The sequence below is a fragment of the Brachyhypopomus gauderio genome, chromosome 15, assembly GCF_052324685.1.
Source record: "Brachyhypopomus gauderio isolate BG-103 chromosome 15, BGAUD_0.2, whole genome shotgun sequence".
NCBI lineage: Eukaryota > Metazoa > Chordata > Actinopteri > Gymnotiformes > Hypopomidae > Brachyhypopomus > Brachyhypopomus gauderio.
The window spans coordinates 13,811,204-13,825,582 of NC_135225.1; the positions used below are offsets into that span (position 1 = coordinate 13,811,204).

At 53.0% G+C, this 14,379-nt stretch overlaps 1 protein-coding gene across 15 annotated transcripts in view; it reads right to left on the minus strand.

The window, feature by feature from the left end:
* Nucleotides 1-40: 40 nt before the first annotated feature.
* Nucleotides 41-14,379, minus strand: part of kiaa1109 (KIAA1109 ortholog) — a 39,804-nt gene continuing 25,465 nt past the window's right edge. For 3 of the 15 annotated variants that reach the window (XM_076974178.1, XM_076974175.1, XM_076974174.1), the window contains 30 exons: nucleotides 13,777-13,975; nucleotides 13,617-13,676; nucleotides 13,084-13,310; nucleotides 12,653-12,874; nucleotides 11,651-11,781; nucleotides 11,412-11,535; nucleotides 11,146-11,255; nucleotides 10,047-10,134; nucleotides 9,374-9,448; nucleotides 8,338-8,573; nucleotides 8,016-8,213; nucleotides 7,671-7,851; nucleotides 7,280-7,463; nucleotides 6,474-6,635; nucleotides 6,225-6,364; nucleotides 5,937-6,132; nucleotides 5,463-5,666; nucleotides 5,116-5,292; nucleotides 4,846-4,983; nucleotides 4,492-4,707; nucleotides 4,156-4,306; nucleotides 3,900-4,057; nucleotides 3,610-3,796; nucleotides 2,996-3,213; nucleotides 2,662-2,913; nucleotides 2,227-2,430; nucleotides 1,898-2,092; nucleotides 1,620-1,754; nucleotides 1,187-1,358; nucleotides 41-1,055 (listed from right to left, as the gene is read on the minus strand). In XM_076974178.1, the coding sequence (XP_076830293.1) occupies nucleotides 836-1,055; nucleotides 1,187-1,358; nucleotides 1,620-1,754; nucleotides 1,898-2,092; nucleotides 2,227-2,430; nucleotides 2,662-2,913; nucleotides 2,996-3,213; nucleotides 3,610-3,796; nucleotides 3,900-4,057; nucleotides 4,156-4,306; nucleotides 4,492-4,707; nucleotides 4,846-4,983; nucleotides 5,116-5,292; nucleotides 5,463-5,666; nucleotides 5,937-6,132; nucleotides 6,225-6,364; nucleotides 6,474-6,635; nucleotides 7,280-7,463; nucleotides 7,671-7,851; nucleotides 8,016-8,213; nucleotides 8,338-8,573; nucleotides 9,374-9,448; nucleotides 10,047-10,134; nucleotides 11,146-11,255; nucleotides 11,412-11,535; nucleotides 11,651-11,781; nucleotides 12,653-12,874; nucleotides 13,084-13,310; nucleotides 13,617-13,676; nucleotides 13,777-13,975 (5,160 nt within the window). In that variant the 3' untranslated portion in view covers nucleotides 41-835. The remainder of the gene's footprint in view (nucleotides 1,056-1,186; nucleotides 1,359-1,619; nucleotides 1,755-1,897; nucleotides 2,093-2,226; nucleotides 2,431-2,661; nucleotides 2,914-2,995; nucleotides 3,214-3,609; nucleotides 3,797-3,899; nucleotides 4,058-4,155; nucleotides 4,307-4,491; nucleotides 4,708-4,845; nucleotides 4,984-5,115; nucleotides 5,293-5,462; nucleotides 5,667-5,936; nucleotides 6,133-6,224; nucleotides 6,365-6,473; nucleotides 6,636-7,279; nucleotides 7,464-7,670; nucleotides 7,852-8,015; nucleotides 8,214-8,337; nucleotides 8,574-9,373; nucleotides 9,449-10,046; nucleotides 10,135-11,145; nucleotides 11,256-11,411; nucleotides 11,536-11,650; nucleotides 11,782-12,652; nucleotides 12,875-13,083; nucleotides 13,311-13,616; nucleotides 13,677-13,776; nucleotides 13,976-14,379) is intronic. The other 12 variants (XM_076974183.1, XM_076974182.1, XM_076974186.1 and 9 more) reach the window with 10 other exon arrangements.

Here is a 14,379-nt window from a genome sequence, read left to right on the forward strand (position 1 = left end):
CCATCTGTCATTCAACAGCACGATGTACATGTAACAACAGTCACAGCTGCAGTGATTTTATTCAGTTAAAGCCCACTGAACATTTATACTTATCTATATACAAGCCTATTGCACTTTTGCTTATACATTAAAAAAAGTCATGGGCCTAACAAGTTATGGATTATTCCCTTAAGATATTAAAATATGTTGTGCATGTCAATAAAAATCACATGTTATTAGAAAGATTCACATTTTGAAATACAATCCCAGGTTGGCTCATTAGAACTAATGCTGTATATGATTTTTCTAGCTCAACCCAACGTAGGCAGCTCGACATTTGGTCATTTGAACACGCGAGCGGGTTTAAGAATACATGCTGGCTTCTCCAGCATCCCACACGGTAGAAAAGTGCACAACAGAAGAACTGATGTATGTGCCCGCCGACTTAAAAAAGTATTTACAAAAAAAAAATTAAAATGGACTAAAATTTTCACAAGCTTGAGAGGGCAACCATAACACCAAGAGAGACTGTAGCTGTAAACTCAGGTTAAAGAACAGCTCTGAAACACTCAGACAGCTTTGCGCTCCCTGCCAGTCTGTTAGTGCAGGGTTAACACCTTAAATGTAAAAGTGCACATAATCCATGTTAAGTCCAACTGGCATTTAGCAGCAAGTTACTGTTGATTGCTAATTCAGATCAAAATATACAGACAATAAAAGGCCCCTTCAGCTGGGCCTGAAGGACGGACCCATGCACTGTGTGTTTGAGAGACTTGGTGAGCAAGCGAGGGAATATACACAGTGCACTGTACAGTAGTAAATCCAGTGTGATCGGAGCGTGGACGAGGAGGAAGACTCAGTGTTCATCTTTCTCTCTCTGCCCTTTCTTCTCCTTTTCATCCTGCAGGAGGGTGCCGAGCTTCTTAATGAGAACAGACAGGACTTTGTCCAGCGGGTCCATCACTCCTCTCTGAAGCCACTTGGGAATTGTAGTTCTCGCATGGTGAAAGCCCAGCTTCTGAAGGATGTAGTCCACTCCCACAGGGTCAATCTTTCTGCCCGTCCACGAAATCAGCCTGAAAAGCAGAATGGTGCGCACACGCGCGGCATTGGTCAGCTGGCAGAGCACACAATGCAAAACAAAGCTGCAGGGGCATTGCAGTCACAGTGCGACTGAGATGGCCCTGTAGGAGGTGGGCGGGGTTACCGCAGCGTGGGCTCCAGGTGCCAGGTGTTGCACAGGAAGTCCCTCCAGTCCACCGTGGCGTAGTTCACGCCCTCCTCCTTCGGCTTCTCCTTTGCCGCCGCACCGTCTTCCTGCTGCGCCGTCGGACTCTTCTGACCCGGCCGCGACAGAAACATCCGCGGTGCGAACAGGGCTGCGCGCGCGCACACACACACACACAACTTGAGCACCAACTAGACCAGCTTAGAAACTGTAAAGTGTTATAAACCAATCATTTTAAGTTTAAGAAAATGAAACAAGTGCTTGCTAAATGTGTCAGTCTTCGATAACACGCGTTTAAGAGCAGCACAGTAAACCATGTGTGTACCTCTGACCATCACCTCAGGAAGAGCTGATGTGCATCACTAACTACACACTAGCTGTTATCTGATGTCAGAAGGCCGGGCTGCTGTACCTTTCTCCTTCTCCTTCAGGTAAGCAGAGACCAGATCATGCAGGAACATAATGAGCTCCGCGTCCATGGTGACACAGATGTGATCGGTGAACTCAGTAACCACACTGCACTCCACTTTGGGCTTGTTCTGGGAATCTACACACACACACATACACGGTCTGTTCACATTTGTCTTTTAACAAGCATCTGCCTTCAATTCCACAAAACCCGCCACGGTGCCCCCTTAACCCGGGGCCCCCAGACGCCACGGTGGGCGTGTCCTGCAGCGGAGGCGGTACCGCTGATGGAGGGCTCCTCGGGGTCCTGCACGTGGATGGACTTGAAGTCGAGCTGCATCCTGGGCAAGGCGAAGATGGTCTCCGTCTCGTGGTTGTAGGCGGACGAGCCGCGGAAGCCGCTCAGTAGGCTGGAGGTCTTGGCAGCAGCGCCGCTCTCCGCCGTGTTGGCGTCCACGTTACGCAGCAGGTTCAGCTCTGGGGGGAGGGGCCACAACGTCACTGAGGAAGCAGCGTGGGGGTGTGTGTGTGTGTGTGGGGGTGTGTGTGTGGGGGTGTGTTTGTGGGTGTGTGTGTGTGGGTGTGTGTGTGTGGGGGTGTGTGTGCTTTACCTTCGTTTCTCATGGCAGTAACGTAGCTAAACCATTCCTTGACGGTGGCGACTCCATGAGGTGGGTTCTCGTGCCGACGGCGGGTAACTTTGGTGATGGTAGCCATTGGACTCTCCAGCGCACCACAAGGCTTGGTCACCATGGTGTTGTGTCCTAGGTGAAAGTCCAGAGTCTGAACGATGTAGGTGGAGTCATCGCTGGAGCCTGAACAGTGAGACAGTTACACATGCATGAGCGCAAATCCACCTTCACCAACACCACAGTGTCCCCACTCAACACGACCAACGGGAGAGTGGAGTAACTCAGACCGGCAGCTGTGTGTGATGCGTGCTACAAAAAGGTGTAGGGGGTCAGAAAGGTGTAGGGGGTCAGAAAGGTGTAGGGGGTCAGAAAGGTGTAGGGGGTCAGAAAGGTGTACGGGTCGCGCAACATCACCGTCTTCCCAGATCTTCTGCGCCTCCGTCCAGAACGCGATGTTGGGCTCCTCCAGGTGGAACAGCACCCACGACTTGGAGCGGAAGTTGGGCCCATGGAAGCAGGCCAGGGTCATGTGGTTGCCATGGAGACTCATGGAGCCCCCGAGCTGGACGGCGTCCTCGGGTAGGGGCATCTGGAAGAGGGAGATGTGGCAGCCGGCCACCATCTTCAACACCGCCGGCCAGTGCCTGTGATGGGCAGCGTCCATGTCTACCAGGGAGAGAAGATGGTCACGTCTGCTGCACACTAAACCAGGGCTGGTTCTCCTAGCAGAGGCCCACGGCCAACTCACACAGCTCAGCCGCCCCTTTGTCCACGGTGGTGACGGGGGTTTTGGGGGGCAGGTAGGCTCCAGGGCCCCAGGTGGACAAAGCGCGCTTGCTGGTGTCGAACTGCTGAGTGAAGAACTCCTGCAGCTTCATGCCGATCTTGATGAGATCAGGAGTGGTGGAGCGCGAGATGATCACCTGGAAGATGTCCCACTGCAGGTCTCCATGCACAAAGATCTCACTGCAGGAAAAGCACAGCCAGGCGGGTTCACATTCGTTTGTGGGACCGAACTGTGGAGGCGTATTTGAATGAATCAAACAACTGTAACGTATAGCACAACGTTTTCTTGCAACAATTATTTGTCATGACCGGTGCACCACGTTTTCCACGAAACTGCAGCTCAGTTACGCAGACGACGTTCTAATAATCCTACAAATAGATTTTAGAAGTGATCTTTCTGGAAGCGTTCTTTAGAAATGTGCTGATCAGTGTTTTGGTACTCCTTTAATTTCCTCTGATAGGGCAGCCAGTGGATCTGTAAGATCCTTACCTTTTCTCTGATAGGGCAGCCAGTGGATCTATAAGATCCTTACCTTTTCTCTGATAGGGCAGCCAGTGGATCTATAAGATCCTTACCTTTTCTCTGATAGGCTGGCATCGGTACAAAGGTTGACCTTCCACTCATCCTGGAGCTGCAGGTCGGCGTTGCTGAACACACCCATCAGGATGCTGGAGCCCATGTAGTCGAGGCGGGCCTCCGTGGAGCCCATGGTGATCTGGAACTTATGGCTGGGCTGCTGGTTGGGGTGCTCAGAGATGTGTGCTACAAGAAAAGAGCGGAGAACCGTGACCAACGAACCATGAAGAGCACGAAGGGTCGCGGCTGAGGGGGTGGGTGTGGCCTGGGAGAGGGGGCGTGTACGTACAGACCAGCTCCAGCGTGTTGACGTCAATGTTCCCTCCCACCACTCCTCCCTTGGAGTCGAGCTTGGAGCGGCCCAGGCCTATAGACATGCTGATGTCACGGTCGCGGTTACTGCCCACCGACAGACGGCCCTGACTCTTCAACCCGCTCGTCGTCCACCTACACGCGAGCACACACCCGCACACACGCACGTGAGACACGCGGTTTGGCTCTGGTGAAGAGGTGTGTGGTATGTAAGGGGGAGGAGGGTCTCGTACGTGTTGTTGCCCATGACGTTACTCATGTTCATCTGGACATTGAGCTGTTTGAGGTTGATGGCGAACACCACAAGCGTCTCCCACGGCGAGCCCTGCTGGGCCGCTGTCTTAGTGTTGCGGAAGGACGGCGTGGAGGTCTTAGTTACCGAGTCTGCAGGGAGACACCAGACTATCAACAAAACAACATCTGTTCACGTATGTGTACAACATTAACAGGGAAAGTACTGTGTATGTATGTGTGTGTGTGTGTGTGTGTGTGTGTGTGTGTGTGTGTGTGTGTATGTGTGTGTGTGTGCGTGTGTGTGTGTGTGTGTGTGTGTGTGTGTGTGTGTGTACCTCTGCGGGGTGCGGATGAGTCGGACACGCTGCGTGAGCGTCCGGGAGCGGGGGATTTGAGGTGTGTGTGGCTGGGCGTGTCACTGAACACACTGGAGTGGTACTGGGCCGCCTGGCCGTCCCACGTCCTCCAGCAGCTCTTACGGCTGGACTCTGGAGACAGGTGCTGCGCCACACTCTCCGCAGAGTCCGGGGTGGCCGGGCCTGACGCTGACGCTGACGCACGCACGCACACGACGCACACACACACACACACACACACACACACACACACACGAATGCACACTTTAGCTAGAGTAGTAGGGTGAGTTCTATATGGATGGAAATGAAACGACCTGGGCCGTAATGTCCCACCTGGTAGGTTGATGGTCTGGTCTCCTAGGAAGAGTCTCCTGGCAATGCTGCGGCGATACCAGGCTCTCGGGAAAGCCAGGATCTCGCTGAGACGTCTCATGTCGTACTTGAAGGAGGCCGAGCCAATATCACACACCGCTAAATGAAAAAAACCAACAAATCCACCATCTCACACCCCGCACTAGTGTCCAGTATCAGCAAAGCCGAACAGACACCTGATTAAAACAGGCTGCTCTCGTGTTGAGTGTGGCCTGGACGTTGTTAGCGTACCCGAGATGTTGATGAGCGTGGTGTCCATCTTGCCTCCCTTGCCGGTGAGGAAGGTGTCGGTGAAGGCGGGGCACCCTGTACGTCTGATCCTGGACAGACTCACTTTGACAAACTCCAGATTAATGGAGAGAGAATCCTTTCTGCCGGTCACAGAGGTACTCTCCTCCTCTACCGCTCCTACAATACACACACACACACATGTTGAGCACCAAATAGACCAGCTTAGATACTGTAACAGTTCTTTACAGTAATCTGCTCGAAGTAAACTACAAACAAGGATTTGAGCAGCACAGTGTTGAGATGCTGCTCCAGAGATGAACCCCCCCCCAGCTGTGTTCAGCACTGACCCAGCGGTCCTGGTCCAGGCGGCAGGCCGGTTACAGCAGACTTCTGCTTGCCAGCTCCGTAGGGGTGAAACACATAGAGGGAGAAGTCAGACATGCATGCTGTGAAGCTCAGCCCAGAAGAGCTGGTGGGTGGGCCTGATAAATCCGATTGGCTGCTGCTGTGTCGACTCCGCCCCAGAGGGCTGCCCAAGCCCAGAGGTGGACCTGAAGAAAGACACCACAGCATGGATTAGAACTACAGCTGTAGCGGCCGTAGACACAAAAGCTCCAGAGCGCTCTTTGAGCGACTCTCACAAGGAGAGAGAGCTATTCGACACGAAGACTACCAAGCTGAAAGAAGGAAGGAGCATAACCATTTTATTTTTCACTTCTTCTCGGTGTAGTTCCACCACACTCTCACTGCCCAGCCCCACACAACCCACACCACCACCACGACCCCCGACAAGGTCACAGCCTGGACGTTTCTCCTCCTACCTTTGCTGCTAGGTGTTCTTTGGGCATGCACAGATGGGGGAGTGGAGGAGGGCGTGTGCTGGGTGTCGGCCGGGGGGGCGGGGCCGGGGGGGTCCAGCTCTCCCCTATTGGAGGAGAAGACGAGGTCCAGGGAGGGCAGCTTCAGCATGCACTCCACACGAGACATGGGCAGGCAGCTGAAGCGGATCTGGGACGGCTGGAGAGAGGAAGACCTGCTTCAGCACTCACAGCACAAAACGAAGAAGAACGTCAGTGCGCTTCAATCGGCATGGAGACCAGGTGGAGTACCTGCACCCTCACGTAGACCACCACGTCCACAGGGAAGGAGGAGTATGGAGAGGCCGAAGCAGACGCCAGAGACACCTGAGACTCCTCCAGAGGGTCCACCGAATCAAAATGGCCAACATCCTCCTCAGGAGCACTGAGTGCTACACACACACACACACACACACACACACACACACACACACAGACAATTGAGCCATGGAATAATTTTTCCACATACCGAGTATTTCTTCTATAGATGAGGTGTGGTACCTGTGTAGTTCCTGTCCACTGGGGTGATAGGGATGGTCTCCAGAGCTTTCTCCAGAAAGTCCAGTAAGCAGGGGCTAATCACCATCTCCTCTGGAAGAGTCTGCAGGGCTACCCAAGCATACAGCTTAGCAGTCTTCACACCCACGCCCACTTTGCTCTTAGCTGTGTACACACACACACACACACACACACACACACACACACACACACACACAGAGCAGTTAATCTCTATTATCCATGCTATCAGGAGAGAATCACATAACTATAGTGGACCAGTGTCTAGACACCAAAGAGTTGTGCATTGATGTAGAACTTTGTTCTTTCTTTATGTCCCATAATGCGCATGCACTGTGCTGTCATAACTGATAAAGGCAGAGAAGTGTGCATATAAACATAAACAGTTACCAGGTTTCTTTACACAAATTACTGTATTTCAGTGATTTTTTTCCCCCACAGGCAAAAGTCCCAAAGCATTCCAAAACCAGTGTGCCATGCGAACAAAGTGATGGTGAGATCACATTCACCCCAGGAGGAACACACCCATGCTGACAGTACACACACACACACACACACACACATACACACACACACACACACAGAGTCATAGGCAAGAGAGGAAAACCAAGCGCCAAGCGAATGCAGGAGCACTGCATGCTGGCCGTGCAGATTGGCTGGCCGTGCCGTCCGGCTCGGCTGTGCCGATTGGCTGGCCGTGCTCCATGGAGGCGGGCTTAGCCGGGAGCATGCAGCTGCGCAGCCGGGCAGAGGCGCATGGAGACAGTGAGAGAGACAGAGAGGACGTGTACCTGAGGGGAGGGGAGGGACAGGTGGGGACAGGAGGACGTTTGTCCTGCTGGGGGTTGTAGCCACAGGAGAGGGCCAGTCTCTCATACCATACAGCTTGGACTCTTTGGAGAGGGTTCTGGACAGCGAGGAGCCACGTGAGGCGTTGGGCGAGTCCGTCTTCAGAGTCTTGGAGTTGTAGTGCAGCTGTGGAGAACACACGTGAACACACATGAACACACGTGAACACAATGATCAGCACCTGCCGCGAGCAAGGACCGTCCGTTTCTACGATAACGTGGACGTGACGCGCGTTTGGGTCGTCCACTCTGGGGGAAGTAGCCAGACAGAACCACAGACACGGAGCACAGACACGGTGTGTGTGTGTGTGTGGAGGCGCGGGGACGTGCGGACCTTGACGTCCACTCCGGGGATGTAGAAGACGGTGGTCTCCATGTCCCCGCTCTTGCTCTGCAGGGAGGAGGGAACTCTCTTGGTGTTCAGCATGTTGGAGCTGGAGGTGAACGCAGCCTGCAGCTTGCGCTTCTTCGGGGGGGAATCCTGGTCCAGACTCCGCGAGCTGCGATCGCAGTTCCTACAGGAGAGCAGGGGGGAGCGTTACTGCCACAAGCCCAACACGCAGTACGGCGAGTTTGGCAGAACTCTTGCGTGATTGTGTGTGTGTGTGTGTGTGTGTGTGTGTGTGTGTGTGTGAGAGAGAGAGAGAGAGAGAGAGAGAGTGTGAGATCTGGTTTTAACCTGCGCGTGGCGAGCTCTTCCTGCTCTGGAAGCTGGGAGGTGGGGTGTAACACACACTTGCCACTGTCGATCTCCACGCGCACATCCAATTCAAAATCAATGTTGCGTTCACTGGGCGGAGTCAACGCTCCACGCTGAGGGGGCGTGGCTGGCCACCGCTCACTAAATAACGCAGCCAACCCCTTCTTCTGAGACGACCTGAGGAACACGGATAACGTAGCAAACTGATTATGTCAGGTTCAGGGTGCCCTGAGGGTTAGGGTTTGCTTCTTTTGAGTTAATGTGAAGTATGTTTGTGTACGTCTCCGTGTGTGTAGCTGACCCTGGTCGCCGGTAGAAACCCTGTCCTCTCTCACGGTCAAACTCTTCTTCTTTGTCCGAGTCCTCTGAAGAAGAGGTGGACAGGTCATCGCGGCGACTGTCATCTGGCTGGAAGGGAATGTTGCGTGAGAAGACCTCGGGCGTGGCGAGCGGACTGAACACTGAGCGTGATGGGTAATGATGGGCAGGATCGTCGGCGGTGACAGACAACAAGTCCATCTCTGTCTCCTCCGGGAACTTCAACAATCAGCAAGAATCAACCGTCAGAGCGCACCGACCACACCGACCTGACAGTCTATCTATCTTAACCAAACTACAGGCTTTAGGACGTTTGTTAGGCTTTTCAGCAGTTTCCCAGTGACGTCTCCGGAATGTTCCACAGCAGTGGATACTAAGCCAATCTTTTGTCATTTGCATTTTATGGGAATTAAAAGTGCCATCCATTGAAATAAAAACGGACCAATTTTTAGAACATAAATTTCGACTGATGTACAAACAAATCCAGATCCTTCAACTCCTGGACCTGTAGTACCATCTAACTGACACAGGTTGTAAGGTTAGTACTTTGGACAGGGAAGTCCCAAATCATGCACTTCAGAAAATCCAGCGGAGGAGAGAGGGATGAACAGATGCAGCAACAAAAAGACAGATGGATGAAAAGAAAGCTATGATGAGCACCATGCCACAGACACGAGCCCAGGAGGGATGGAAAGATTCGAGTCACCATTCGGGTCAACCACCAACATCTAGGTAGGAAGCAAACCAGGAGTGAGTGAAGAAGAGAGGGAGGGAGTCCGCCTCATTTCAGATTCTGATTAGCTGTGGCGGGAGAGGTAGGAGCTAAACTGACCCAGTGAAAAACCAGAGGCGTGGCCAGAGGTGTGGCCAGAGGTGTGGCCAGAGGCGTGACCAGAGGTGTGGCCAGAGGTGTGGCCGGAGGCATGGCAGCTCTGAGCTCTGCAGAGCTCTTCCATTAAGCTTTGACACAACAGATTAGTTTATCCTGAAAAAAAGTGATTTTCACATTTGGGTAGTACCTTGAAGACAGAGTCTGCAGGGCTGTATGGAGGTGAGAGGGAAGTTGGGGGAGTGTCCAGTGCCACATTACTCATCTTAGACACAAACAGACATGAAAAGCCATTCAAAAATGGAAGAAGGTCTGGGGTCCCAGCTCTCCAGGAGAAGCTCTGCTGGAACACTCAGCCTGTCCTCATGTGCTGCACTCAACACACAGCAATTAGACTCGCAGACCAAAGAATCTAGAAACACTTCTGTTTATTTTTATTCACACACACACCCACACACACACGCACGCACGCACACACACGTGAAAGTGTGAAAAGAAATAAACAGAAATGTATGCCTTCACACGCTCTCATAAAAGCACCCCACATCCCACACACTCACCTGAGCACACACACACACGCACACACCCACGCACACACCCACACCCACCCACACACCCACGTGAAAGTGTGAAAAGAAATAAACAGAAATGTATGCATTCACACGCTCTCATAAAAGCACCCCACATCCCACACACTCACCTGACCGCACGCACGCACACACACACACACACACACACACACACACACACACACACACACACACACACACACACACACACACACACACACACACACACACACACACACACACACACACACACACACACACACACACACACACACACACACACACACACACTACCGTGTCAATGTTGAAGGTAACTCTTGGTCCTGGGGAGGCAGCATCCACCTTAATATCTGGCAGGTCGTCCACATCTCCCAGTCTTGAACTATCCAAGTGTGGGCACACATACAAATAACTGTCACATACTAGGCATAGAACATCAAAAGTAGTGTCATTAGTAACTACACTACTCTGTATAGTGTGTATAGACTACTCTTTATAGTGTGTATACACTACTCTATACAGTGCGCTTATTCATTAGTCTGTATAGTGTATATACACTACTCTATATAGTGTGCTGACTGTTTACTCTGTATAATGTATATACACTACTCTTTATAATGTGCTTACTGATCAAGTTGCCAATTGTGATTGTCATTTTCTCATCTGTGCAGTGAGAACACACACACACTAGTGATCACTAGAGGGCTGTGGTGCACACGTGCCCAGAGCAGTGGGCAGCCCTAGACCCAGTGGGCAGCCCTAGAACCAGTGGGCAACGCTAGAACCAGTGGGCAATGCTAGACCCATTGGGCAGCCCTAGACCCAGTGGGCAGCCCTAGAACCAGTGGGCAACGCTAGAACCAGTGGGCAACGCTAGAACCAGTGGGCAACGCTAGACCCAGTGGGCAGCCCTAGAACCAGTGGGCAACGCTAGAACCAGTGGGCAACGCTAGACCCATTGGGCAGCCCTAGACCCAGTGGGCAGCCCTAGACCCAGTGGGCAGCCCTAGACCCAGTGGGCAGCCCTAGACCCAGTGGGCAGCGCTAGACCCAGTGGGCAGCCCTAGACCCAGTGGGCAGCCCTAGACCCAGTGCCCGGGGAGCAGCTGGGGTTAAGTGCCTTGCTCAAGGGCACCTCAGTCTGATTACACTGTATAGTGTATATGCACTACTCTTTATTATATTCTTACAGATTACTCTGTATAGTGTACACTACTCTTTATAGTGTGCCTACTGAATACTCTGTATTGTGTACACTACTCTTTGTAGTGTTCTTACCGATTACTCTGTATAGTGTACACTACTCTTTGTAGTGTGCCTACTGAATACTCTGTATAGTGTACACTACTCTTTATGGTGTGCCTACTGAATACTCTGTATAGTGTGTGCTCACCTCTGTCTCTCTATTCTCTTCATGGCTGGCCTGCCTCCTGCCGAGATGCTCTTGGACCTGTTGTAGCTGGGCTTATATCCCAGACCCCACTTATCTTTAAGAGATGCCGCCTGAAACACACACACAGCGGCTGCTGGTTTATTGAGACAACGGGGACACAGGAAAGGGGCAGTAGTAAAGGGGTCTGTGAGCCGTGGAGGGCCCAGAGTGAAGTCCCTGTTTAAGGGGCCGTATGATGGCAGGAGGGCCGCCGCAGCTCTCCTCACCCTCATGCTGGACCGACGCAGTTTCTTGCGCACATCTCGCCGAATGTCGTTCACCGCCACCGACTCCAGCTGCTGGTAGCGCTGGATCTCCTGATTTATGGTGCCCTCACTTGCGCCTAGTTTCCTAGAGAGAGAGAGAGAGAGAGAGAGTGAGAGTGAGAGAGTGAGAGTCAGGTGGAGAGATTCATTCAGCTTCAGTCACGTGGGCTAGTCAGCCAGACTGATCGATCCTGCCTTACTTGAGGTCGTCGATGACTCTGGCCTGCTCGTTGAGCTCTCTGATGTCTACCAGACGCTTGTTAAATTTCCGCCCCCGGGCATCGATAATCTGATTACCCACAACCGCCTGCCTGCGCGGATCAATGGACTCCTGAATGAGGGAAAAGTCCAAAAATATTTAATCAGTATCGAAGACACATGCAACATATGCAGAGAGAGAGAGAGTGGGAAAGTGAGAGAGTGATATCCCAAACTCAGAAACGCTATCCACCTATAGCACATGCTTCAGGAGTGCCGTTTCATCACACTCTTAGCGTACCACAGCATTGAAATCAAAGCACCAGCCCACCCCACTCACACAGATGTTCTCACACACACACACTCATTACTGAAGCACAATGAAGTGTGGTCTCACACAGGAACATACCCTTTTAGCCCTCTGTGATTGGAGGAAAGGGGTACTGAAATGAGATTGGTCATCCATTTCTCACAGTGAGAGGAAATCAGATATGGCACAGTGAGCAAGAGGTTCCTCGTCCAAGCCGACCCTGCACTTCCAAAGGGCTTGTGGGGCCACCAGCTACGGTGTCCCATTAGGTTCACTTCAGGGGCCTGTAGCTCAAGTCCCCGACTTCTAGTGATAAAGTTTGAATTCTTCTGAAACTTTACAGCACTGTCAATGAATGATCACATGTCCAATATGCAGTTTGTAAAGTAACAATGCATAACCAGAATGAACACTGCCCATGTGTCTGAGACGAGGATTGGTCCCAGAAGGATTTTTCCAACCAAGAGCCATATGGATGCAAGGGAGAGAGAGAGAGTGCACGCCCGAGAGAGAGGGAGAGAGAGAGAGAGAGAGAGAGAGAGAGAGAGAGAGAGTGCACGCCCGAGAGAGAGAGAGAGAGAGAGAGTGCACGCCTGAGAGAGAGAGAGAGTGCACGCCCGAGAGAGAGAGAGAGAGAGAGAGAGAGAGAGAGAGAGAGAGAGACCGAGACCGCCGGGAGCTCTCTAGTACATACACAGCCCCAGGACAGGGGTCTGGGGTGTCTAGCTCTGTGGGCACTGGCGGAGGAAGATAGTCGAACGCTCCTGGCACGAGTGATGGAGGATGTGGAGGAAGAATCCCGACAGTCCGAGTGTGCCGACGGCGAGAGAGGCCGCGGCGGCGAGCTAATGCCCAGAATTCTGTTCACCAGCCGCTTCCTGAACGACACCCTGGGACTGAGATCCCCCTCCAAACACTGTAAACAATGGTCAGACATATTCATACACACTCTAAAGAGAAGCACTTCCACTGGGCTTCCCACGCAAACACCGACAGGAAGACAAACTTCCAAAAACGACTGAACCAGAAGTTTGAGGTCCTGGGCCAAAACCAAAAATACACACACATATTCACAACCACACACCTTGCCGGCTAAAGACTTGATGTTTAGGTAAGAGCACTGACCACGGTTACAGTGGGAGACATGTCGTCACTCTCGTCCTCGTCAGACAGGTCAGCAATGGTCTCCGAGTTCAGGTCAGTGATGTCGTCTGTGTCCTCCTCGCCGGTCAGTGACGTGAGGGTGTTGCCCAGGGCGTTGAGGCGCTTGCCGATGTTGGGGTCCATGTGCACGTCAATCCCACACATCTTCCACAGCACGTTCAGAGTCCAGGTCCCCGCACTGTTGCTCTCTGGGGGAGGGACATGCTGTTCCTTCAAGCGCACAACCCAGCCAATAGACACTGAAGCACACCCACAGACACACCCAGACACTGAGACACGCCCACAGACACACCCAGACATGCCCTGAGACACGCCCACAGACACTGAGGCACACCCACAGACACTGAGGCACGCCCACAGACACTGAGGCACGCCCACAGACACTGAGGCACGCCCACAGACACTGAGGCACGCCCACAGACACTGAGGCACGCCCACAGACATAGACACACACACATATGCACATGCGCACACACACACACACATGCGCGTACCTGCAGCAGCTTGGCCTGTAGTTCTCGAGCAAACTTCATATGTGCCATCAGGCACAACACCTGATGAAAACAAATTAAAAATAGTTTAAACTGGATCAAGTCACACAGCTTGTGTCCAGTGGTAGTTGACCGGGTGGTAAACAGTGTACAGTGTCCTTACAGGCGTTCATGACCAGGTCTCCTCTCACTTCAGGTTTCCAGTCGTCCCACGATGTCTCAAAGCCCTCTGCGAATCGGATGCAGAAGTTCTTGAAGTGGCCTTTGCTGACCAGAGACTCGGACGAGCAGGCTGTGATCAGAGTGCTCTCTATGGTCAGCACCAGTGCCGAGCCAGCGTCAAAATCCAAACTGTGATTGGCCTGCGGTGCGACGGGAGCAAAACGTTACCGCCGCGTCCGATCGGCCCAGAACTGCACTTGAGTGAGGGTGTGCGGAGCGCGTGTGGAGCGCGTGTGGAGCGCGTGTGGAGGGCATGTGGAGGGCGTGCGGAGCGCGTGTGGAGCGTGCGGAGCGCGTGTGGAGCGCGTGTGGAGCGTGTGTGGAGCGTGCGGAGCGCGTGTGGAGCGTGTGTGGAGCGTGCGGAGCGCGTGTGGAGCGCGTGTGGAGGGTGTGTGGAGCGTGTGGAGGGCGTGCGGAGGGCGTGCGGAGGGTGTGGAGGGTGTGTGGAGCGTGCGGAGGGCGTGTGGAAGACGTGTGGAGGGCGTGTGGAGCGTGCGGAGGGCGTGTGGAGCGTGCGGAGGACGTGTGGAGGGTGTGTGGAGCG